The sequence below is a fragment of the Rana temporaria genome, chromosome 2 (assembly GCF_905171775.1).
Source record: "Rana temporaria chromosome 2, aRanTem1.1, whole genome shotgun sequence".
Classification (NCBI taxonomy): Eukaryota; Metazoa; Chordata; class Amphibia; order Anura; family Ranidae; genus Rana; species Rana temporaria.
Window position 1 is genome coordinate 460,315,244 of NC_053490.1, and position 26,338 is coordinate 460,341,581.

The 26,338-nt window shown below is 42.3% G+C and overlaps 1 protein-coding gene across 6 annotated transcripts in view; it reads left to right on the plus strand.

The window, feature by feature from the left end:
* The window catches only part of SPECC1 (sperm antigen with calponin homology and coiled-coil domains 1), a 502,835-nt gene that overhangs the window by 311,837 nt on the left and 164,660 nt on the right, over positions 1-26,338 (plus strand). For all 6 annotated transcript variants that reach the window (XM_040338598.1, XM_040338595.1, XM_040338599.1 and 3 more), the window contains 3 exons: positions 1,185-1,392; positions 10,478-10,551; positions 16,956-17,131. In XM_040338598.1, the coding sequence (XP_040194532.1) occupies positions 1,185-1,392; positions 10,478-10,551; positions 16,956-17,131 (458 nt within the window). The remainder of the gene's footprint in view (positions 1-1,184; positions 1,393-10,477; positions 10,552-16,955; positions 17,132-26,338) is intronic.

Genomic DNA, 26,338 nt, shown 5'->3' on the forward strand with positions numbered 1-26,338 from the left:
AAAGTATTGTCTCAGGAGGGCTGAATACAAATGCTCACCACACTTTTCACATATTTGTAAAAATAAAAAAATGAAAAAGCATTTATCATTTTCCTTCCCCTTCACAATTCTGTGCCAACTTGTGTTGGTCTACCTAAAATCCCAATAAAATACATTTACGTTTTCGGTTGCAACATGAGAAAATGTGGGAAATTTCAAGGGGTATGAATACTTTTTCAAGGCACTGTATAAGGTCCACTTCCATACCGTTAAGGCTGCAAATGCTACTATCTACTCTCTAGGATACAATGCTATAATCTTGGTAGATTTTACTTTGGCAGCTCTACTTAGCTTGTCTGTCACTTGTCCTTTTCTCTCTGCCAAGCTCCAAAAGCAGTTACAGTGGGCTGCTGGGATTGGGGGCTTCCCAGCCTACATGAGTGAAGTTCAGGGTAATGGCCCGTACACACGATTTGAATATCGTACGAAAAATGTTGTCCGGGGAAAGATCGTACGATAATCAGATCATTAGTACAGAGCTTTCGAGAGCCGATCATGACAGTTCATCCGATATTATTTTATCAGACGTGCACAAAAATTTTTCTCGCGAGGTACGATTTTCGTTCAGTCAGTACAGTTGTCGTCAGAAAATATAATACAAATACATTACAACACATGACATCACTTCCGATTTTTTTTTTTTTTTCCTGTCGTACGAAAATTTTTGTGACTTTAATAACCGATTTAATCTCTACTTGCAACTATTAATCGAAAAAGTTGTACGATATTCGGATCGTGTGTACGGGGCATTTGTATTGTACCTAAAAGCCGGCTGTAATGTTGGTTTACAAACTGCAAACCCTTGCTCATAGGCTAGGGAGCAGATGAACCTGAGGTAACCTAAGGTAATGAAATATTCAATGGGTACTGCCCATAATACTGTGAGCATCTCTAGTAAAAGCATCCTTTCTTTGCACCTATGCTGAAAAAGTTGGCCAACTAAACTGGGAAAGGGGTGTGAGGAAGCCATTTTGGGAGATTCTGAACTATATTTTTTAATATCTTGTGTGTAAAAAAATTAACTGGGCTGTACATTTCAATTAAAGCAAATATATGAAGGACTCTGAAACTGTTTGACAGCCATACATAGGATACCTGTCCATTTGGGGAGGTGTATGAGTGATTGAATATACGTGTCTCCACAGGTGGAAACGGAGTGCCACGACCTGAAGCAGCTGGGAGACCAGAGAGAGGAACAACTGAAATGTGCAAACCTGAAGCTTCAGGAGAAGAGTTCTGAGAGAGAAACAGAAATCAAGGACATGAAGGACACCATTTTTGAGCTGGAGGATCAAGTGGAGCAGCATCGTGCTGTCAAACTTCATAACAACCAGCTCATCAATGATCTGGAAAGTAAGTACAACCTTAAAGCGGGAGTTCACCCGATTTTTTTTTTAACATTAGATTGATGCTCATTTTGTCAAGGGGAATCGGGTGTTTTTTTTTTAAATCGAAGCAGTACTTACCGTTTTAGAGAGAGATCTTCTCCGCCGCTTCCGGGTATGGTCTTCGGGACTGGGCCTTCCTATTTGATTGACAGGCTTCCGACGGTCGCATACATCGCGTCACGAGTAGCCGAAAGAAGCCGAACGTCGGTGCAGCTCTATACGGCGCCTACGCACCGACGTTCGGCTACTTTCGGAAAATCGTGACGCGATGTATGCGACCGTCGGAAGCCTGTCAATCAAATAGGAACGCCCAGTCCCGCAGCCCATACCCGGAAGCGGCGGAGAAGATCTCTCTCTAAAACGGTAAGTACTGCTTCGATTTAAAAAAAAACACCCGATTCCCCTTGACAAAACGAGCCTCAATCTAATGTTAAAAATTAACTTTTTGGGTGAACCTCCACTTTAAGCAGCTGCTGTTGGCATACATGTTCATGGGGTAGGCACATCTCATCTTTCCAAATATTTTATTTTCAAAAGGTATACAATACATTGTAAAATATATATTTTTTTATAAATGAATAAATAACAATGCATAAATAAATAAATATTTGAACCTGGAGTCTCAGAACTTGGAAAAAATTATCACATGTCCAGAATATGTATAAAAAAAAAGAAGAAGAAAAAAAAAAAAAAAGAGAAGACATCTTAATTATAGTTTCAGTACATCTTATAGCAATATAAAAGCTGCTAGTGTTATAATATCCCAGTGGGGCTTCTTTTATTTATTTTTTTAAAAAGGACTATTGCCCCGTACACCCGATAGGAATTTCTGATGAAAAAAATCTTATGGATTTTTTTCATCAGAAATTTCTATAGTGTGTGTGGGCCCCATAGGATTTTTTTGGAAATAGAACATGTTTTATTTTTTTCTGATGGGGGAAAAAAAATCCGATGGGAAATTCCGATCATCTGTGTGGAACTCCAACGGAGAAAATGCTCAGAATCAAGTCGACGCATGCAAGCATTGAACTTAAAGGGGTTGTAAAGGTAAATGTTTTTTCACCTTAATGCATCCTATGCATTAAGGTGAAAAAACATCCGATGGTACCGCCCCCCCCCCCCCAAGCCCCCGTTTTACTTACCTGATGCCTCGAAAGTCCCGGGCGTGTCCATGTGATCTTCTTCGGTTCCCAGCCTGGTCGTTGATTGGCTAGGCTGGGCGGATTGGCGCATTGGCTGGCACTGCTGTCAATCACAGCAGATGATGCGGGGGGGGCGGGGCCGAGTGATACAGTCGGCGGCTATGCCCGCCGCTGTATCACGGGAGCGCGCTCGCAAAAGCTTTCTACCATGTGAGCTCGCTCGCATGAAGGTAGAAAGCTTTTGCGAGGAGGAGCCGAGACAGCCGCCGAGGGACCCCAGAAGACAGGGTTAGGGGACACTCTGTGCAAAACGAGCTGCACAGTGGAGGTAAGTATAAAATGTTTTGCCTTTAGTGACCCTTTAATTTTTCTCGGCTCCTCATAGTGTTTTTTACGTTACTGCGTTTAGGACGGTCGGAATTTAGTCAGACGGTGTGTATGCAAGACTGATGGAAGACAACTTAAACGGAATTCTGACAGAAAATTCCATCAGATTTTAGCCCATAGGAGATTCCTATTGTGTGTACAGGGCATTCGATACTCTTATCCCCTTAGCACCCCGGCACATCTTTATAATAGTGGCAAATAGCCTTCAGTCAGGCTTTTCCTGCTGATCAGTTCAGAGGGGAGAATTTCTGGGTTTGATCTAAATCAGAGGTGTCCAACCTGCAGCCCAAGATGGCTTTGAGTGCTTTTTGTGTAAAGATGCATTTACACTTGGGCTCCATTCACACTTGTGCGACTTGTCATGCAACTTTGGACATCACACAATCATGTTATTCATGTCATCAGTTTTCAGCAGCACCTATATTTTTATGCAACAAGGATGAAACGCATGAAGGGCAAATTTAGAACCAAAATATCTAATGAGCACCTTGAGAATTATTTGAGAATTTCTACTACATCCATCGCACCATATATTGATGCAATATTTGATACCGATTTTGCTAAAAAAAAAATTATGTTGCCCTCTTTTACTTTTATAATAAAAAATGTTACAAACAAATTGGGGTTTATTACTCAGGTGCATTAACTATGTCAGTGATTGTTAACTTGTGATCTGCTCATCATCATTATTTTTAGTGTTTTTTTTATGTGTGACCTAAAACAATTGCTCTTCTTTCAATGTGGCCCAGGGAGGTCAAAAAGTTGGACACCCCTGATCTAAATGTTTGTTGTGTGCATCTCTGCTTTATCCAGACAGCATAGTGTCTCACATCACAAGCATGGTGTAATGATGATCACAGTAAGGATCCTTTCAGTTTTTGCAGTTTTTTTTTAGATGTACCTGAACAACCTTTTTGACGGACTCCGCTTGCTCAGCAGGGATCGCCCTGTTGATCCCCGCTGAGCCAGTGGATGAAAGGTCCATCTCTGTTCACTGTACAGGGACGGACCTGTCAGAACCCCGCTCTGTCAGTTTTTATCCGATCTGATCCGCCAGACGGATGGAAAATAGGGTTTCCATCCGTCTGCATTTAGTGGATCGAATGTCAGCGGACATTTCGACGCTGACATCTTTCGGTCTGTAGAGATACATGGAGCGTCCGTTCAGGTCCACCTGAAAAACTTACAGGCGGACCTGAATGGTCCGTAAGTGTGAAAGCGGCCTAATGCCCTGTACACATGATCGGACTTTCTGATTGGATAAAAACCGATGGAATTTTCGGAATTCCGTTGAAGCTGTCTTGCATACACACTGTCAGACCAAATTCCGACCATCCAAAACACGGTGACGTAAAACACTACGACAAGCCGAGAACATGTTCTATTCCTAAACTCAGACGGAAAAAACTCAGATGGGACCCACACATGGTCGGAATATCCGATGAAAAAAATTACGTCTGACTTTTTTCATCGGAAATTCTGATCGTGTGTACAAAGCATTAGTAGTAAAAGCAGCACACTTTTCACACATAGCTAGGCACATATTTAACTCCTTGGTCGTGCTAGAAGTTAACCCCTACCCAGGCAGTGTCATTAGTAGTGTATAGTGTTATTACTGACCACTGTATTGGTCCCCCCCAGCATCAGTTAGTGTCAGATTGGCTGCCGCACTATCGCAGTCCTATTAGAAGTCGCTGATCACTGCCATTAGTAGTATAGAAAAAAAAAATAAACCTTCCAGTATACAGCACATTCAGAAAGTATTCACAGCGCTTCACTTTTCCCACAAAAATAAATAACCCATGGTGATCCAATTTTTCAATAAGAAAGCTCTTTTGCGTGAAAAACAATGATAGCAAAACCGGTGAAAGCAATTACCGGTTAAAGTAACGCAGTGCCAAGTAGTAATACATGGCATGGTCAGGAAGCAGATAAAATCTTCCAGAGCTCAAGTGGTTAAGAAAAAAGCTTGTGTTGATGAGCAGATACTACCTGCTGTTCTCGGTGACAGGTCTTCCTGGTAATTGCTAATACAACAAATGTAAAGTGTCACATAAATATTTAGTATTTACAGTACCTTGAAAACGTATTCATACCCCTTGCAATTTTCCACATTTTGTCATGTTACAACCAAAAATGTAAATGTATTTTATTGGGATTTTATGTGATGGACCAACACAAAGTGGCACATAATTGTGAAGTGGAAGGAAAATTATAAATTGTTTTAATTTTTTGTTTACAAATAAATATGTGAAAAGTGTGGCGTGCATTTGTATTCAGCCCTCTTTACGCTAATGCCCCTTACTAAAATCTAGTGCAAACAATTGCCTTCAGAAGTCACCTAATTAGTAAATGGAGTTCACCTGTATGTATTTTAATCTCTGTATAAATACAGCTGTTCTGTGAAGCCCTCAGAGGTTTGTTAGAGAACCTTAGTAAACAAATGGCATTATGAAGGCCAAGAAACGCACCAGACAGGTCAGGGATAAAGTTGTGGAGAAGTTTAAAACAGGGTTGGGTTATAAAGAAAAATATCCCATGCTTTGAAAATCTCACAGAGCTCTGTTCAATCCCTCATCTGAAAATGGAAAGAGTATGGCACAACTGCAAACCTACCAAGACATGGCCGTCCACCTAAACTGACAGGCCGGGTAAGGAGAGCATTACGAGAAGCCGACAAGGGGCCCATGTTAACTCTGGAGGAGCTGCAGCGATCCACAGCTCAGGTGGGAGAATCTGACCACAGGACAACTATTGGTCGTGCACTCCACAAATCTGGCCTTGGAAGAGTGGCAAGAAGAAATCCATTGTTGAAAGAAAGCCATAATAAGTCCCATTTTGAAGTTTGCGAGAAGCTATGTGCGGGACACAGCATGTGGAAGAAGGTCACATGAGACCAACATTTTTGGTCTAAAAGCAAAATGCTGTGTGTGTGGTGGAAAACTAACACTGCACATCACCCTGAACACACCATCCCCACTGTGAACCATGGTGGTGGCAACAACATGTTAGGATGCTTTTCTTTAGCAAGGACAGGGAAGCTGGTCCGAGTTGACAGGAAGATGGATGGAGCCAAATACAGGGCAATCTTAGAAGAAAACCTGTTGGAGTCTGCAAAAGACTTGAGACTGGGGCAAAGGTTCACCTTCCAGCAGGACAACGACCCTAAACATATAGCCAGAGCTATAATGGAATGGTTTAGATCAGTGTTTCTCAACTCCAGTCCTCAAGGCGCCCCAACAGATCATGTTTTCAGGATTTCCCTCAATTGAAAGGGCTGTGGTAGTTACTAAGGCTGTAAAATAATGGAAAGCCTGAAAATATGACCCGTTGGGGCATCTTGAGGACTTGAGTTGAGAAACACTGGTTTAGATCAAAGCATATTCATGTGTTAGAATGGCCCAGTCAAAGTCCAGACCTAAATCCAGTTGAGAATCTGTGACAAGACTTGTAAATTGCTGTTCAGACGCTCTCCATCCAATCTCACAGAGCTTGAGCTATTTCGCAAAGAAGAATGGGCAAAAAGTTCACTCTCCAGATGTGCAAAGCTGGTAGAGACATCCCCAAAATAGACTTGCAGCTGTAATTGCAGTGAAAGGAGGTTCTACAAAGTATTGACTCAGAGGGGCGTTTATCATTTTCCTTCCCCCCTCACAATTATGTGCTACTTTGTTTAGGTCTATCACATAAAATCCTCATATAATAAATTTACGTTTTTGGTTGTAACATGACAAAATGTGGAGAATTTCAAGGGGTAGGAATACTTTTTCAAGGCACCGTACAAAACCTGCAAAGCGCCGATAGTTTTTACGGATGACAGAAGCACTTTCTGTATAGTACCTATTTTGTAGCTCTTACTTTGATGCTACTGCACATGCACTTTAGAGAAACCCCATAGTCCTGACCATCCTATGTTAAAGTTAATGCAGATCTGCTCAGCTTTATTTTTAGAGTGCCCCTATGACTTCCAGAATGACTCTATTGTGTAAATCCATAACCAGTTTAATAAACTTATCAGGACTACAGGAACACGCTAAGGCCGTTCAGATTATTACCCAGAACTGTGCAAGTTTAGTAAGCTGTACAACTGAAACAAAATCATCCCTTTAAAATCATCAGTGAAAGGATTTGGCTAGTAATTGAAGCTAAGCTTCCAGGCAGGAAGTAGTTGGCCATAGCATTTTTTTCTTTTGATCTTCAAAGTAGAGAAATAATTATATTTCCTTCTTTAACAGAAAAGGGCGGTCCAGTCCTTATAACCAATGAGCCTGTTGTACCGGAGGACACAATAAGCAATTTGTTTTGTTGTGAAACAGGAACCTGATTATCCCAGATTCTTTAAAGCGGTATTAACCACTTAAGACCCGGACCAAAATGCAGCTAAAGGACCTTGCCCATTTTTGCGATTCGGCACTGCGACGCTTTAACTGGCAATTGCACGGTCCTGCGACGTGGCTCCCAAACAAAATTGGCGTCTTTTTTTTCCCACAAATAGAGCTTTCCTTTGGGGGTATTTGATCACCTCTGCGGTGATTTTTTGCACTATAAACAAAAATAGAGCAACGATTTTGAAAAAAATTCAATAGTTTTTACTTTTTGCTATAATAAATACCCCCCAAAAATATATAAAAAAACTTTTTTTTTCTCCTCAGTTTAGGCCGATACGTATTCTTCTACCTATTTTTCGTAAAAAAAATCGCAATAAGCGTTTATCGGTTGGTTTGCGCAAAATTTATAGCATTTACAAAATAGGGGATAGTTTTATTGCATTTTTATTAATTTTTTTTTTTTTTACTGCTAATGGCAGCGATCAGCGTTTTTTTTTTCCGTGACTGCAACATTATGGCGGACACGTTGGACAGTTTTGACACATTTTTACAGGAAGAGAAAATAGTTTACTCAGGCAAACCCCTCCCACAGAGCTGATTATTTTGTGATTGGCCTCAGCCAAAGTCACCTGTCCTGGAGGCAACTTTAAGTCGAGTTTGTAAGTTGCTCCAAGTCGCGCTGAATTTGCCTTGCAAAGTCGCTCTGTAAGTCGGGTTGCCCCTGTGTGAACCGGCTCTAAGTGTGCAGATGTGGGTGAGTGGCCCTAATATACACGGTCAGTGTGAGGAAGCCATACATGTGCATCCACACCACAAATTAGGACTTGCAGCTGAGTTTGTGCATCTGCTGCATCCCCATAGTGTAATATAGGCTGCCTGTACACCTAAAAAAAAAAAAAGATTCACACTGTACATACAACTTTGAGTTAATAAATACAGTTCTATGTGTTTAGATTTAGCAGGAATTTTGTAAGTTACGCTTTTGTCCGCTAATAATGATTTTAGTGTATTTTTAGTGGGGTGGTGGGTCTCCCTCTCTCAGGTAGGCTGTACCAAGCCTCATGGATTGCTAACAGCAGCCCTGTCAAAAGGTACCCCTGTGCTACTTCATCCATAGTGGGGGCACGCTAACACAAGAAGCATGTTACTGGCCAAATCAGGTGAAACCAAAGAAAAAAAAAAAGAGAGAAAAAAAAAATAATGCAGCCACCACCCAAGCTGAGATTAATGGAAAACAAATTTTTCTGTGATTTGTCCTTACCAAGGCATTGCTTCGTAATTCTGTTCCCGTAAATATAACATCATTGACATTATGGTTAATGACAAACTATATAGTATCTGCCCAACACCGTTGTGGACCAGGGAAAGCCGTGGACCAATGCTTGCCTGAGTCTACACTTTTCTTTGCCTATTGCAGCTCTTTCAAGTACATTCCATGGTCTTTTAGGTCATCTAGGAAATATAATCTATCCAATGTCTTCTAATCATTCTCCAGTGCCTCCTTCTGGCAGATCTGCTCTCTTCTGGAACACTGCACACCCCACAACATCCTAATCAGTATTGAATTTTGAGGATAATGATTTTATATTGTCTAATGCACAACAAGTGATTGCAAGTGCTAATCAATGCATGCATTTCCTTAGGTATGTCTCACATAGGAGGTGAGAATGGACTGTTTACAACTAGGTTCGGTCCTATTTCTGTAGTCTGTATGTGTAGACACATTTATCCAATCGTGTTCTCCTATATAGACACGCACACAAACTCTTTGGGGGAGATTTACTAAAACTGGAGTGTGAAAAATCTGGTGCAGCTGTGCATATAAACCAATCGGCTTCCAGGTTTTATTGTCAAAGCCTGATGCCACGTACACACGTTTTTTAAATTGGTCATTAAAAACGACCGTGTGTAGGCTCCAGAGCATTTTTCTCGAAGTGGAAAATGGGCATTAAAAATTTAGAACATGCTCTATTTTTTCTCGTCGTTTTTCACGTCGTGCAAAACGGTCGTGTGTAGGCTTTAAAGCGGGGGTTCACTGCAGTACATACATTTTTAGAGATAGATGTTCTCTGCGGCTTCCGGGTATGGACTGCGGGACTGGGCGTTTCCTATTTGATTGACAGTCTTCCGACTGTCGCATACAGCGCGTCACGAGTTGCCGAAAGAAGCCGAACGTTGGTGCGGCTCTATACGGCGCCTGCGCACCGACGTTCGGCTACTTTCGGCAACTCGTGACGCGCTGTATGCGACGGTCGGAAGCCTGTCAATCAAATAGGAACGCCCAGTCCCGCAGCCCATACCCGGAAGCCGCGGAGAACATCCATCTCTAAAAAGGTATGTACTGCATTGATTTAAAAAAAAACACCCGATTGCGCTTGCCCTCAATCTAATGTTAAAATTTTGTTTTTTGGGTAAACCCCCGCTTTAACGACGGGAAAAAAACGTGCATGCTCAGAAGCAGGTTACGAGAAGGGTAATTTGAATAATCAGCCCAAAGGTGTGTCGTCAATTGAATGGAACTTCCCCTTTATAGTGCCGTTGTACGTCACCGCGCTTTGCTCGAGCATTTTTTTTTCCACGATCGTGTGTATGCAAGGCAGGCTTGACAAGAATCCCCTTAGAGAAAAACGTTGTTAGAAGCTGATTGGCTGTCATGCCAGATCCGAGTCCAGATCCGAGTGCACCAGTTTTTATAAATCTCCCTTTTATGTAAGCTGATGTTGTGCAACAGCTGCTGATGGCGGCCAGTACACCCAAAATGAATGCTTCGGTTATAGATGGAGTTCTGAGAATCCTTACTGCTCCCGGCTCCATAATAGAAGGTAAAACAGAAGTTTACCTTGGGAAATGTCTTATTAATGGCCATGTTGCTTGTTTACGTTGAGGACTTTAATGCACCTCTAGAGTCCAAGAAGTCCCTGAAGTCATTAGGCCTTCTCCATTGGCTTTGGGTTTACAGGTCAATATAAATCTAGATAACTAAATCGATTGATGTATAGTGATATGATATTCATTGTGTTATGGGTAAATATTACATTTCACATTATACTTCACAAATGTGATAGTACCGAAGCTGAGCCTTGCAAACCATTTGTTTGGGAATGCCTCCCCCCACTGGCCAAAACTTAAAACTGCATTTAGTAATGACCAATATAACCAGCACATGAAAATTAATATTTGTTTTATTGTTTAGACAAAGTTGACAAACTGGAAGAACAAAAACAAGATCTGGAGAGACAATTAAAGGGCCTTTACAAGCAGATGAAGGTAATTTTTAGTAAAGATTTTGTTTGTATTTTTATTACATGAACCAGAGTGTGGTACCCATTGGGTTAAGCACACAAAGCTGCATTACATCTGTAGTCTGAAATACATTTTTTATATGTTTCATAAATGGGGTTTAAACAATCAATATGAATTTATTTATTGGGTACTGTAACCTGTATGTATTGATCAGGGCTGCTGTTGTATCCTTGCTGATAGGACTGAATGGGTATATAAAGCAACCAATCATTCTAGGAGTAATATACAGAGCTAATGGTGCAGCATAGGCACCTGGAGAAGAGGATATGTAAGAACTCTGAATGCCTTTTTATAGAGAACCACCTTTTTAATACCTTTGTTTAAACATTGCCAGTCTGAAAGAGCTTTGTACTGGAATTCATCACTACAAAAGTAACTTAATTCTGTTTCAATAGTGTTTATTGAAAAATTGTAAAACTAGAAAGACATCAGAAAACATAAGAAAATTCGGTCTGAAGGTCCCATTACAACTAATCAAATGCCAAATATTAGTGTGAATCCACTATGCAAGCATTTAAGAATGCCAACACAGGAATAACAATAGGCTCTAAGGCCCAGATTCTCAAAGGCGTTACGACGGCGCAACACCATTTGCGCCGTCGTAAGTCCTAATCTGGCCCCGGGTATCTATGCGACTGATTCTTAGAATCAGTTACGCATAGATACCCATTAGATCTGACAGGCGTAAAGGCTCTTACGCTGTCAGATCTTAAATGCAATTTTTTTTCCCGCCGCTAGGTGTCGCTGACGTCGTTTTCCCCGTCGCTTATGTAAATTAGCAAATTACGACGATTCCCGAACATACGCGCGCTCGACGCAGAGAATTTACGACGTTTCCGTAGCCTTTGCGACGCGTAAAGTTGCCCCTGGGTCTATGAGGCGCAGCCAATGTTAAGTATGGCCGTCGTTCCCGCGTCGAAATTAAAAAAATCTACGTCATTTGCGTAAGACGTCCGTGAATGGCGCTGGACGCCATTTACGTTAACGTCTAAGCAAATGACGTCGGTGAGACGTCATTTAGCGCAATGCACGTCGGGTAATTTACCCGACGGAGCATGCGCAGTACGCTCGGCGCGGGAACGCGCCTAATTTAAATGGTGCCCGCCCCATTTGAATTGGGCGGGTTTGCGCCGAGCGCTTTTACGATACACCGCCGCAAGTTTACAGGTAAGTGTTCTGAGAATCAGGCACTAACGCTGTAAACCTGCGGCGGTGTAACGTAAATCACATACGTTACGCTGCCCAGGAGCAACGTAATTATATGTGAATCTGGGCCTCAGAGTAGCAAACTGGCTATCATCCAGTAATCAGGAAAAATTTGCATCAGGATTATAAACATTTTGGATAAAACACCAGCGAGTATAAAAATATCATTATTCGCCCTTTTAAAAAGAACCCCCCATGCCCACTGAGGTAAGCAAAAAAGGGGGGGCGGCATTTTGAATTGTCTTCAGAAAATAGACCAAAAGCACAAACAAAAGTAAAGAGGGGGGGGGAGTAATTCAGAAGTAGGGGGAGAAAGAAGAGGAAAAACAGTAGAGAAAAAAGGGGGGGGGGTTAAATGGAAAGGGAGATCAAGATCCATCCAGGCCACTTTCCTGAATATCAGAAGTAACTTAATTCAGGCAAGCCCTATACTAGTTTATACATTGGGCCCTATGAACTATAATTTGTGGCTGTGGCGGAATGCAAATTGTCACGTTACATCTGATATTGATGTGTTGCATTTCAAACGATTATGTCTCGGCTCATATAGTTTATTCTGCACATGGTAGAAGGTTTAAAAATATCATTGTTTTTAAAGAGATAATAATCTATCATTCTTTGATATATTACAATATTGCTTAAAAGCATGTCTAAACTGTAAGAATAATTCATTTTTTTGGGATATTGAATTTTTATTGAGAATTATACAAGAAAAGAAAAACAAAACAAGCAGAAAAAAATACCACCGGAGAGAGAGGGGAATGTGGCACACTCTCAACGATAAAAACATATACGTTTACATGGCACACATTAATAATTTATCTATGTTTTATAACAAACCCTCTTATCTCATAATGACTAAAGAACATAAAAAATGGAATGTTAATGGCATAGTTACCTTTTTGAGTCCACTTTTTCCCATCCTCATGATGATGGGGGGGATGGAAAATCAAAATGGCGTCATTCTAGGATGTGTCTGCCATATATGGCATTCAAGAAAGCATGAAAAAAAAGTCAAAATCTGTTGTCCCAAGTTGTCTCGTTTTGTCTATCCCACAGAGACAACGTAGTATAGCCTTTTAAGGTACAGTGTCAATATCTATTCACTTAGAGCAAGGGAGAGTCAAGAAATTCTTTCCAAGGGCTCCACACATCCCTAAACTTAAGCTGGCCATACATCATACAATTTTCTTATTCAATTTCCTTTAGATTTACCTTGAACTATGAAGTAGAGGGGCCTGCCTGATTGCATACAAATTGAAAGTGTTTAGATTTGACCTTTATTATATGGTTTTGGTAAATCTAAAGGAAATCTATAGAAGAAAATTGTATAATGTATGGCCAGCCTAAGGCCCCTTTCACACGAGGCAGTGGAGGTGTGGTGGCGGTATAGTGCCGCTACAAATAGCGGCGATATACTGTCGGAATTGCCGCGGGATTCGGCCGCTAGTGGTGCGGTATTAACCCCCACTAGCGGCCGAAAAAGGGTTAATACTGCCCGCAATGCGCCTCTGCAGAGGCGCATTGCGGGCGGTATTACCGCTGTTTCCCATTGTTTTAAATGGGAAGGAGCGTTATACACACCACTCCAGAGATGCTGCTTGCAGGAGATTTTTTTTTCTCTCCTGCCAGCACATCGACTCAGTGTGACAGCCCTCGGGCTTTCACATTGAGAAGGCTGGGCGGGAGTTTTTCAGGCAGTATTTAGGCAGTATTTTTAGCGCTGTACCGCCTGAAAAACTTCTCAGTGTGAAAGAGGCCTTAGTGTGCTTATAATTCACTCCAGCTATCATCGCTTCCATGCGCATGTTGTTATTCACAAGCAGTTTGCACTAAAAAAAGAGGGGGGCACAATTTTTAATCATTTTCGGAAAATAGACCAAAAGCACAAACAGAAGAAAAGTGTGTGTGTGTGTGTGGGGGGGGGGGGGGGGGTAATTCAGAAGTAGGGGGAGAAAGGAGAGGAAAAGGAGGCGAGAAAAAAGTAGGGAGGGAGTAAATGGAAAGGAAGATCAAGATCCGTCCCAGCAACTTTCCCGAACATCAGAAGTAACTTGATTCAGGCAAGCCCTATACTAGTTTATACATTGGGCCTTATAAACTATGATTAGCGACTGTGGCGGAATGCAAATGATCATGTTGCATCTGAAATTGATGTGTTGCATTTCATACAAACTATTATGTTGCAGCTCATATCGTTTATTCTGCACATAGTAGAAGGTTTAAAAATGCTGTTTTTGAAGCAACAATAATATATTATTATTTGATATATTACAATATTGCATACAAGCATGTCTAAACTGTAAAAATAATTCTTATTAACATTGTATGAATATGTATAGCTATATATTTTTTCATACTATTAGTCCATTTTACTAATGCAAAGCACCTTCAATTTTTATCCACAAAAAAAAAATGACTGACATACATGCTTAAATTAAAGCTGATCTCTGGAGAAAGTAAATAACCTCCATTGCAGTGGAGCTGCACTTCACACAACAAGGGTTAAATGCTCATTTATGTCTAGGAAGCATGGAGAAGCAGTTTTCTTACCTGATTTTTTGCTTCTGCAGACTCCTCCATGCTGCTAGACTAGTCCCCACAGCCTCTTCTCCTCTGCATTCTGATGGTTGGATGTTTTTTGACATCAAGACACATTTTTTACTCTTAAAGCGGAGTTCCGGCCACAATTTCACTTTTTAAATAATACACAAGCTTAATGTATTCTAGTAAAGTTAGTCTGTAAACTAAGGTCTGTTTTGTTAGGTTGTTACAGCATTTAGACACTTTATAAAATAGAAATTGACTGGGGCCATCTTAAGTGTGGGCATCATGAAGCCAGACTGTATGACTTCCTGGATTTCAGCCTTGCAGATCTAGCACATGCTCAGTGCTGCACAAGCAGTGTCAGATCAGGTTTCAGCACCTGTGCTGTCCATGTCACATGATTCTTTGAGACTGGGGAGTGCACAGACTCCTGGAAAGTTACACCCACTACATTCCCAGGAGTCTGTGCGGTGTAGGTTAGGAAGCATTAAGCACCTAGGTGCAGGAAGTGGGAAGATTAACTATTCTACCTAGCAACAACACTTTGAAGGCATCTAAAAAAAAAAAAAAAATTCGCAAAGGACTAATGACATTTTTTTAAAACTACTGATGTAATGTTATATTTATGGGTGGAACTCCACTTTAATGGAATTGGGCTTAATGGTACTCAAAACATAATCCATTGCATCCTCTTGGCAAATGACTGCACACCTCCAATACGCTAAATATTGACATACTCATTTTCTGCACCATTATTTATTTGGTGTAGATTGTGACACTTTTATAGGACAAGTTGCAATTTAAATTTGTTAAAGGATAAGCTCACCTTTCATTACATATTACACCCATATTCAGAGCCCCGAGCTGGGCACCGCCCACATCTCTCATTCACAGTCCTCTGTGAATGGCAAACTACAAGTCCCGACAGCCTTTGTGGCTCTTGGCTTGTAGTTTTCAATGAACTCCTATAGCACCGTGGAGCGCTGTGGTACTTTGTTCATGCTTCCTGGCAGATTATACGGTCACATAAATACACTAACAGGTCTGCAGGAGACCTGTCACTGGTGCAATGCTTTAGAGCAGTGGTTCTCAACCTGGGGGTCGGGACCCCCTTGGGGGTCAAATGACAATTTGCCAGGGGTCACCAAATCCTGGGCTGTTCCTGAAGCCTGCAGCACTCTCAGCCTTTTCACAGCCATCCAGCAGGGCTGTCCCTGGAGCCTGTGGCCGCCCAACTGGGCTCCTCCTGGAGCCCTTGCCTGCCCATTCAGCTCACAGCATGGCTGTGGGGCAGAGACTAGAGGTCAGCTGACTGGTGAGAAATGTGAAGTGGGAAGGGCTGGAGGAGACCCTATCTCCTGATTTCGGCATAGGTGTCACTGCTGCGAGACACCACAGAGCTTGGCGATACATTGAGTAACACTACCTGTGATTAGAGTTGCCATTTAAAGTCCCCACTACAGTTCTCAGATCAGCAGATGATCTTGATCAAGATCATCTAAGCTGGCTGATCAGAACTCCCCGCCAGCACTCCTCCCCCCCCCCCCCCCTCAAGGAGTAAGAGAAAGAATAAAAGTAGAGAATACATGGAAGGGAGAGTAAAAGAGGGAGAGGAACAAAGAAAAAAAAGGGAGAAAAAGAATAAGAGAAAGAACAGGAAAGTTGACTAGAGAGAGGGATGGGGGGACAAGAAAGATAGAGGGATAAAAGTGAAAGAAAGAAGAATATAGAGAGGGTGGTACATCCTAAAATGTACCAGAGGGGGTTTTAATACTGTACGAGTGTAAGGGACTTGGGGATCCCTAAATGTCCGTGGGCTAGGGGCGCAAATTACTTGTCTGGCCTTAGGTGCTGAAAACCCACGCTACAAAAATTCTACTAATAGGAGTCCCCACAACTTGGGAAATTTTATCAAGGGGTCACGGCACTAGAAAGGTTGAGAACCACTGCTTTAGAGGCTCCAGAAACAAAAAAAATTCAAATGCTAATTTTTTTTTACCTGCAAGAAAAATATGCATTTATTTTTTGTTAAAAGGTTGAACGTCTCCTTTTAATAGTTGGTGCATTAGTCGCTTCATATTTATCAAATCATTCAATATGAACAATTATTTTGCACATTCCATCAGTCAATTTTCTGTGCTCCAAATGGATAGCGCGCCAACAATAGTTTATTGGAAATGTAGTTATTCTGTTTGATTGACTCTTGCGTGTGCATGTTGGCAAACCATATGTGGTGTACCCAATGCCCATACATTGGACTGAGAATTATTGCATTTCTTTGGAGTCTATCCATATAGTTCTGTCACTTCAAGTGGTGTGGTCTAATACTTTCAGTATTCACTTTCTGGGTACCATCATCCTCGCAATATTGATGAGAAGGATTTAAAATTATTATTTTCTGTAAAAGGAAAAAAAAAGAAAAATGATTTATAATGTTTAAGCTTTTGCTGCAATAGAAGAAAAGACAGACACTTCTGCTGTGACTTGAGATGATATGGAGAGCAGGATTTGGCGCTGAGAGGAAGGGGACCATACAAATGATAAAATTAGCAAATCTCTTTTAAGATGTGAATATGTCAGATATGTGGGCCACCTCTAACTCTTTGTTAACACAGGAGGATGCTGAAGAATGGAAGCGATTTCAAGCAGATTTACAGACGGCAGTGGTGGTTGCCAATGACATTAAATGTGAAGTTCAGCAGGAATTGCGGGCTGTAAAACGAAGGCTGCACGAGGAAGAAGAGAGGAACGCCCAGCTTTATGGAGAACTAGAAGACATGAAGGGCAGCAGGTCAGACTGATTTGTTTATTCTCTTTCTGTGTTTTGACATTAGTCTCGCTTCAACAGTGTTATTATTCAGGCTACAGTAATTGATCCAGTATGTTACTTAGTCAATGTTAAATCAAGAATGATGATAATCTCTCCTAAACTTCAATGGAGTAAAAATACATTTACTAGAGGCAAACTCACTAGAGGCATTAGCTCTGAGAAGGGCAAGGCGCGGCATTAGATCAGCTCTGAAGAGGGAAGGAGAGGCATTAGATCAGCTCTGAGATGGGCAAGGAGCGCGGAGAGGCATTCGATCAGCTCGGAAGAGGGAGAATAGAGGCATTAGAGCAACTCTGAGATGGGCAAGAGGAGGCATTGGAGCAGCTCAGAAGAGAGGGAATAGAGGCATTAGGTCAGCTCTGATATGGGGAGGAGAGGCATTAGATCAGCTCTGATATGGGGAGGAGAGGCATTAGATCAGCTCTGAGATGGGCGAGGAAAGACATAAAGTAGTTCTGGAATGGGGGAGGAGAGTCTTTAGATCAGCTCTGAAAGGGGGGAGGGGAGGCATTAGATCCACTCTGAAAGGGGGGGAAGGAGAGGCATTAGATCAGCTCTGAGATGGGGAGGAGAGGCATTAGATCAGCTCTGAGATGGGGAAGGAAAGGCATTAGATCAGCTCTGAGATGGGGAAGGAGAGGCATTAGATCAGCTCTGAGATGGGGAGGAGAGGCATTAGATCAGCTCTGAGATGGGGAGGAGAGGCATTAGATCAGCTCTGAGATGGGGAAGGAAAGGCATTAGATCAGCTCTGAGATGGGGAAAGAGAGGCATTAAGGCAGTCCTGAAATGGGGGAGGAGAGGCATTAGATAAGCTCTGAGATGGGGAAGGAAAGGCATTAGATCAGCTCTGAGATGGGGAAGGAAAGGCATTAGATCAGCTCTGAGATGGGGAAGGAAAGGCATTAGATCAGCTCTGAGATGGGGAAGGAAAGGCATTAGATCAGCTCTGAGATGGGGAAGGAAAGGCATTAGATCAGCTCTGAGATGGGCGAGGAGTGTCATTAAATCAGTCCTGGATTGGGGGAGGAGAGGCATTAAAGCAGTCCTGGATTGGGGGAGGAGAGGCATTAAAGCAGTCTTGGATTGGGGGAGGAGAGGCATTAAAGCAGTCTTGGATTGGGGGAGGAGAGGCATTAAAGCAGTCTTGGATTGGGGGAGGAGAGGCATTAAAGCAGTCTTGGATTGGGGGAGGAGAGGCATTAAAGCAGTCTTGGATTGGGGGAGGAGAGGCATTAAAGCAGTCTTGGATTGGGGGAGGAGAGGCATTAAAGCAGTCTTGGATTGGGGGAGGAGAGGCATTAAAGCAGTCTTGGATTGGGGGAGGAGAGGCATTAAAGCAGTCTTGGATTGGGGGAGGAGAGGCATTAAAGCAGTCTTGGATTGGGGGAGGAGAGGCATTAAAGCAGTCCTGGATTGGGGGAGGCATTCCATCAGCTCTGAGATGGGGAAGGACAGGCATTAGAGAAGTTTTGAAATGGGGAGGAGAGGCATTAGATATGTTCTGAGATGGGAGGAGGAGGAACCTAAAACACTCTGGGCACGGGGAAAATTGTAGCTTTAGATCAGCTGTAAAGGCGGGGCTTTATACAACTCTGAGGGAATGAAAGCGTGGCATTAGGACCACCATACATGTTACAGTTTGTCCGTACAATCAAATTTAGATTTATCAAAACTTTGTAATATGAGGACCTACCTAAACTATCTAATCAATCTGCAGGCTCTTGTATTAGATTCCCAAATTGACAGGGGTATAGTCAATAAGGAAACTTATGATAGAAAGGTTATATTGCTGATTGTGGTTCTTTAAACATTTTTATTGCGGTTAAAGAAAAAATATTTTTTTTCTTTAGCCTTTGTAGCCAAGTGAATATAAAATGTTGTTGGAATAATCACATAGGTGCTCTTGTGGCTGCTCTCCAGCAAACTGATTTTATTGCTTTGATCTGAATAGTCTGAAGGGGCTATATTGTTTATAGACATTACTAGCAGGACATCGGATTGCACAAACAGAACATAGAATGAGTATACTAATTACCACCTCCTAACAGGCCTGTATGGGTTTTCTTTCGATAGACACTGTGGTTAAAGCCGGCCATACATGGATCGAAATTCAGCTGGTTCAGGATGAACCGGCCGAGATTCAATCAATGTATGGGCAGGCTGATTGTTCCCAAGCCGACCCTTTGATTGACTTGAGTACAACTAGCCTGTCAAATTTTTTCATACAAACAATTACTGCTCGCAGCTATAGCCACTAACTGTAATCATTGTGTTCCACCGGCAGGAAAGCTCCCTGTGCCTGACCACTGACAGAACATCCTAGTGGTGCAGGAGGCAGCTGACTGTGTTGATGGAGGAATCTAACAGTTTTCTTTCCTTTCATTACGAAAGTCGACTCGTCTATGGGTTGCCTAAGTGAGCAGTGTAGGGCTTTCTTATAAAAAAAAAAACCCCATCTATACTTGGCAAAAAAAGTAGGGCTCATGTAAATGTTTTGTAAAACTAAACTTGTTGAGGAAGAAAATATACAAAATAAATGTTTAATTTGTTCAAAAAATATTAAAACTAAATTGACCATAAACCTTTCTAGTTTCCTCTCATGGAATCCGTTATTAATTCTATATGCACATGGGGAATACACACTGTGAGATAAAAGTGTGGTAACCATTTCATTTTGACTATTTAAATATTACAATTTTCTGAGCTCTTGAAGATATTCATACAATGGATATCTCATGTTTGCATATGTTGGGCTATACTGATTTTTGTGAAAACAATGCACAGTATTTTATTTGAGGCAGCTTGTGATAGAAATATGCACTGATTTCTATATAGAACATGCACAGTTCCTGGCTGAAGCAATGCATACTTACAAGTAACAGTCACTGCAAGTAATTACCACATATCTGGTCTGTGTATGTGCTTCTGCTTCTACATATGTGTTTTGTTTGTGCTTTTGTGCTTTACTGGTGAAGTGTAACGTTAACACTTTCCCCAAGTATCATTTCTGTACAATAACTCTGTTTTACCTTTTTGTTTTTTGGTAATTTGTGTTGTTTTAATTAAATACTGTGATTGTTAAATGTATATTGTCCACAGCAGTGCCATGAGCTATTCTTAATTTGTAGTAAGTTCAGGCTAAACTTGAAAACCCCTTTTCTAGAAGCCTTTAATACAATTTTCCTAACTATACAATTAAAGCTGAACTCTGGGATAATTTACTTTGTAAATGGCATATACAGTGTACAGTTTAAATACAATAGGTGTGTGTGTGTGTGTGTGTGTGTGTGTGTGTGTGTGTGTGTGTTCTTACTTAAATCTTGATGGGCTTTGTGATTTTTTTTTTCCAGATCTGTGCAGTAACTCAGTGTGAAACATTACCTCTGTGCATTTTTTCCTGTAATCAAGACTGGTCACCAGTGGCGGCCCGTCCCACTTTTTTTAAGCACATGATTAGAACATAAGGCTCTAATTGGCTTCAAAAAAGGCTGGGCTTGGGGCGCAGAGCACTGTGCCCTGGGCCCACCCAGTTGTGTGACAATAGCAAATTAATATTCGCTATGGTCTTCCTGATTCTCCTCACCGCTAATCGGGAAGCGGGTACCCTCCTGTAGTTTTCCACAGGCAACCTGTACTGGGTGGGTCTGCTAGGTCCTTCTTATGTAATGCAAAATGATGATATCACTGCTGACGTGAATGGTTATATCAGAGTTTGTAGAGGCATTTAGGGCTCTTTCACACGGAGCGGATCCGTAATTGATCCGCTCCGTTAGCCCGTTTGGCTCAGCGGGGATTCCTCCGTAAATCCCCCGCTGAGCTGTCGGCGGACAGGGCGGTCCCCGCACACTGTGCAGAGACCGCCCTGTCTCTCCTCCGCTCTCGCCTATGGGGATTCGGATGAATACGGACCGTGTGTCCGTATTCATCCGATCCGTTCCGCCAGACGGAAGAAAAATAGGGTTTCTTTCGTCCGCAAAAGCGGATCTTTGCGGACGCGGATGGTTGCGGACGTTAGCGGATGCATCATCCGCTAACGTCTGCAATCCCATAGGGAACCATTACAAGTCCGTAAACGGACTTGTAATAAACGGACCGTTTGTCCGTACATGTGAAAGGGCCCTTATGAACAGAGTGGAATTATATAATTTGTGGCTATTGAGGAATATATTGAAATAAAACTATGTGTGCCTGGAGTTCAGCTTTATGCTGAAAAAAGTGTAATGCTCAACCTTGTTGGGGATCTGAAATTGTCTCTGAAAGTGGTTAATGCACCATTTAGATTAACCATTCTCAGTCCTACAAGGTCACTTTGTTCTGGAATGCAGATATGATGATCTACAGTACTGTGCCTATTTATTAGGGCAATGGAAGGGGCAACAGTGTGCAAAAAGGCAGTAGAAAATACCAGTAAGATTTTACTTATTACAGTTGGATTGTCAAAAGAACATTTTCTTGGTAAATATAGATTACGGCAAGGTAAAATGTAAAGTATCAGTTTAGGTGTGCTAAATCCAAAAATCCAAAAGGGGCTCTCTAACATCTCATACACAAATGCTTGAGTCTCCTGCTCAACAGAGTATTATTATTATTTTTATTTTATGTTCAGAACAGTCTATTATTGGCTCAGGTGGCAGATAATTTGGGGGGATAGGCAGTTTCATCTTGTATAGCAAGAGTGTTTGTTTTGGGCCACACATAAATTACACTAACAATAAGGATAGCTGATGATCAAAAAAGTCGGGCAGATCAAGTTAAAGCAGAGTTCTGGCGAAAAAAATACTGCAGCTGCTGACTTTTAAAATAAGGACACTTGCCTGTCCAGGGCGTTCGCAATGTCCTCATCTGAAGCCGAATTGTCCCTCGGGTGCAGGTTCCGGCATATTCGGTAAGGGAATCGGGAAGTGAAGCCTTGCGGCTTCACAGCCTTGTTCCCTACTGTGCATGCGTGAGTCGCGCTGCACATCCGGACTAGTCCCTGCTGTCTTCTGGGACATGTGTGATGGGCCAGACATGGCATAGATCGCAGTGGATTCTACAGCGCTCTATTGCCGAAAGTGGGAGCAAATACCTGGATCAGACAGGAGGAACCGGAGTAATAAAACTTTATTTTTGGAACTTTTTTTAATTGTAAAAGTAAAAGAGGACAACCTAAAACTAGTGTGATATTTGACACGGTTTTTGATAAACTAACGCAATGCTAACTATCTGGCTCGATGGATGTGGTAGCAATTCTTAATGCATTCTCAAGGTGCTCATCCGATATTTTGGATCCAATTTTGCCCTTTTGCATACTTCATCCTTGAAAATAGTTGCTTGCAAATATAGGTGCTGCCAAAAACTCATGACATGAATAAGGTGTGATTGTCAAGAGTGGGATATTTTTTCTTCGGGAAGATAAAACTTATAAAAGTCTAGTGAAGACGCACTGTCAATTTTTTCTCCGTCTCTGCATGTGTTTGCTAAGTGTAGACGCATTTTTACCAAAAAATTCCAAAAAAGTAAGTCAACATTTCTACGTAAGCTTACGATTTTGTGTTGGGCCGCATTCATAGACCTCTTGGGCTGTAGGTTGGATACTCCTGCTGTATAGGCTTAGACTGTATTGAGAACACAACGCTGATATGAAAGGATGGCTGTGTGACTCCAGAGGCAGCAATGATCTGTATGTGCCCTATATATAGTTGGGTCTCTGCTTTTTACACATTGCTCTCAGCAGAAATGACAGAGGGTGACTTTGGCAATTACAGACAAACGATCCGATGATATAGAAGGGATTAGTTGAGGTAGCCTTTTAACTGCTATTAACAAGATTAATTTGATTGCACATTTGCAGCTCTACCCTTCACATTTATGAATCATTTTTTGTTTATCCTTTATGTACTGTTAGTAACAGTCAAGATCTCTCATGCCTTTGACTCTCTAAAAGCTTGATCGTTATGCAAACATTAGCCTTTGAAATGATTCATTAGTACAGAAAATGTTTTTTGTTAAAAGTGGAGTTACCCTACTTGCCCCAACTGAAATGTTAGTTGACATTTCATATGCATGCCAAAAGACCAGTCCATATAGCATACCTCTTTCTTATACTTATCTTATGTATTGCCCTTTCTTGTTACCGCAACATGTGTGGAGGTCCTTTAGAATGCACTATAAAAAGACTGTACATACTGATCTTTTTTGCCTGCATGAATGTGCACTGCTCCACTGCTAAGATCTTCTGCAGTCAGAAGAGAAACGCTTCCAGGAGTGTGGATCTCCTGAGCCTCCCTCAGCTCTCACTGGTTTCTCCTTCTGACCTCTACATTACTACCAGTGGCGGCTGGTGCTCAAAATTTTTTGGGGGGGCGCAAACGAAAAAAAAAAAAATTGCAGCCTCACTGTGCCCATCACATGCAGCCACTGTGCCATCAAACGCAGCCACTGTGCCATGCCACCAAATGCAGCCACTGTGCCATCAATTGTCACCACTGTGCCATGCCATCAAACAGCAACTGTGCCATCAATTGTCACCACTGTGCCATGCCATCAAACGCAGCCACTGTGCCATCAATTGTCACCACTGTGCCATGCCATCAAACGCAGCCACTGTGCCATCAATTGTCACCACTGTGCCATGCCATCAAACGCAACCACTGTGCCATCAATTGTCACCACTGTGCCATGCCATCAAACGCAGCCACTGTGCCATCAATTGTCACCACTGTGCCATGCCATCAAACGCAGCCACTGTGCCATCAATTGTCACCACTGTGCCATGCAACACAGCAACTGTGCCATCAATTGTCACCACTGTGCCATGCCATCAAACGCAGCCACTGTGCCATCAATTGTCACCACTGTGCCATACCATCAAACGCAGTCACTGTGCCATCAATTGTCACCACTGTGCCATGCCATCAAACGCAGCCACTGTGCCCCTCAACTGTTGCCACTGTGCCAATTGTCACCACTGTGCCCTTTAATTGTCACCACTGTGCCCCATGATGCCACTGTGCCCATTGTCACCACTGTGCCCCATGATGCCACTGTGCCCATTGTCACCACTGTGCCCCATGATGCCACTGTGCCCATTGTCACCTCTGTGCCCTTTGTCACCACTGTGCCCCATGATGCCACTGTGCCAATTGTCACCTCTGTGCCCTTTGTCACCACTGTGCCCCATGATGTCACTGTGCCCCTTTACCTGTAAAAAGCACTTACCTGAGGATTCCATGTGCTCCCTCGATGTCTTCTGCCGCTGTGGTGAAGCTTCAGCCAATCAGGTTCCTGATAACCAGAATCCGGGAACCTGATTGGCTGAAACGGCCGTTTGTCTTATACAATGAGCGCAGATTGCCTGCGCTCAGAGTATAGACAGCTGAGAGCCGGAGAAAAGCCTATCAGAGCCGCTGGCTTTGATAGGCAGTTCCCCTCAGCCAACCAGCTGCCGCTATTCGGGTAACCGGCGTCCCGCATCCGGTTATCTGAATAGACCAGGCAGCGCTGGCAACCAACAATAACATACATTTGTGCATTTATGCACGAATGTGTGTTATTTGCGAGAGGGGGTGGCGCTGCAGCGCCCTCTATAGACGGCCGCCAGAACTGCGGCTAAAATGTCAAAATGACATTTTAGCCGAATAAAAGTTCTTAAAGGGCCCGTTTTTTTTTGGTTTTTTTTTTGTGACTGTGGGAGGGGGGGCGGCGCCCGTGCGTCCCTATGGACGGGCCGCCACTGATTACTACTGTTTTTTGTTACGGGTAGAGTTTGAAGGGAGGAACCAGTGGGGGGACCAGGAGATTGAGAACTCCTTCCTTTGCACCTGAGGACTTATTAGCATTGGATAAATGTTTGACAGTGGGGGCAACAGGAAAGGTGAGCATGTCCTGTTTATTTTTACTGGCATGCCTTGGTTTAAAGTTCTTAGAACAACATGGTCACTAGAAAGCAGAAGCCAAAAAGTAGGCTCTCTCCTGCACTCAATATGGTACTTAGAGTCAGTAGACTCCCTTTTTTTTTTTTTTTTAGCACTTCATATTTTTGAGTGGCCACCAAGCTTTGCTGCCCTCTTAGGACTGGGGTAGTCCCAATAGACTGTTCACTGTAGAAAGAAAGAAGAGGGTGCACCTGCCTAGCACTTTGGCTCTAAAGAAGGGCCCCACAGACCCCATGTTGCGGGCATGTGGCCTGGTTCGGGGGGGGGGGGGGGGGGGCGCTATCTTGTCACCCCTCTTTTCCTGCGGCCTGCCAGGTTGTGTGCTCGGTTAAGGGTCTGGTATGGATTTTTGGGGGAACCCCACTTTTTTTTTATTTGTCGCAGGGTTTCCCTTAATATCCATACCAGACCTGAAGGGCCTGGTAATGGAATTTGGGGGGACCCTCACACATTTTTTTTCCCCAATGACTTTTAATTACTTTCATTTGTATTGCCGGGACCCGATAATTAATTATAACCGCGAGTAGTTTTAAATTACCTTTTTTCCTTTAGAAATTTAATTTTGCGCAGAGACTGTTATAAACATGGGAAACATGCACTACTTTACAGGCATATTATAGATGCCCCCCAGGTACGAAATTTAAAGGAATATTTCACTTTTATTTTCAATTTAAGCATTATTAAAATCACTGCTCCTGAAAAAAACAGCTGTTTTTAATTTTTTTTTTGCACTGATACATGTACCCTGGGGCAGGACCCGCGTCTCCAAACACTTTTTATGACAATAACTTGCATATTGACCTTTAAAATTAGCACTTTCGATTTCTCCCATAGACTTTTAAAGGGTCTTCGCTGTTTGGCGAACGAGCGGACAGCCAATGTTCGAGTTGAACTTCTGTTCGACCCGAATATAAAGCTCATCCCTTCAATTTAGGATTAAATATTACAATTGTTTAATAAGTCCAGTCTACATTGCACCAATTTATATTTATTTTAAAGTACACATAAACCCTAACTGAACGACATTTGGTTTGCACAAGAGTTGTGTATCGTAAATAAAAAAATATATATATATACGGTATATATATATATATACGGTATATATATATTTAATCACTTATAGTTTTCCCCGTTTATAATCCTTTTGTTTTGTATAAGCACAGCTGATCCCATGCAGCCTCTTTTGCAGACATTTCCTGTCTAATTGCAAGCACTCCAGCAACTGCTGCATATAAATTCTCAGGCCACA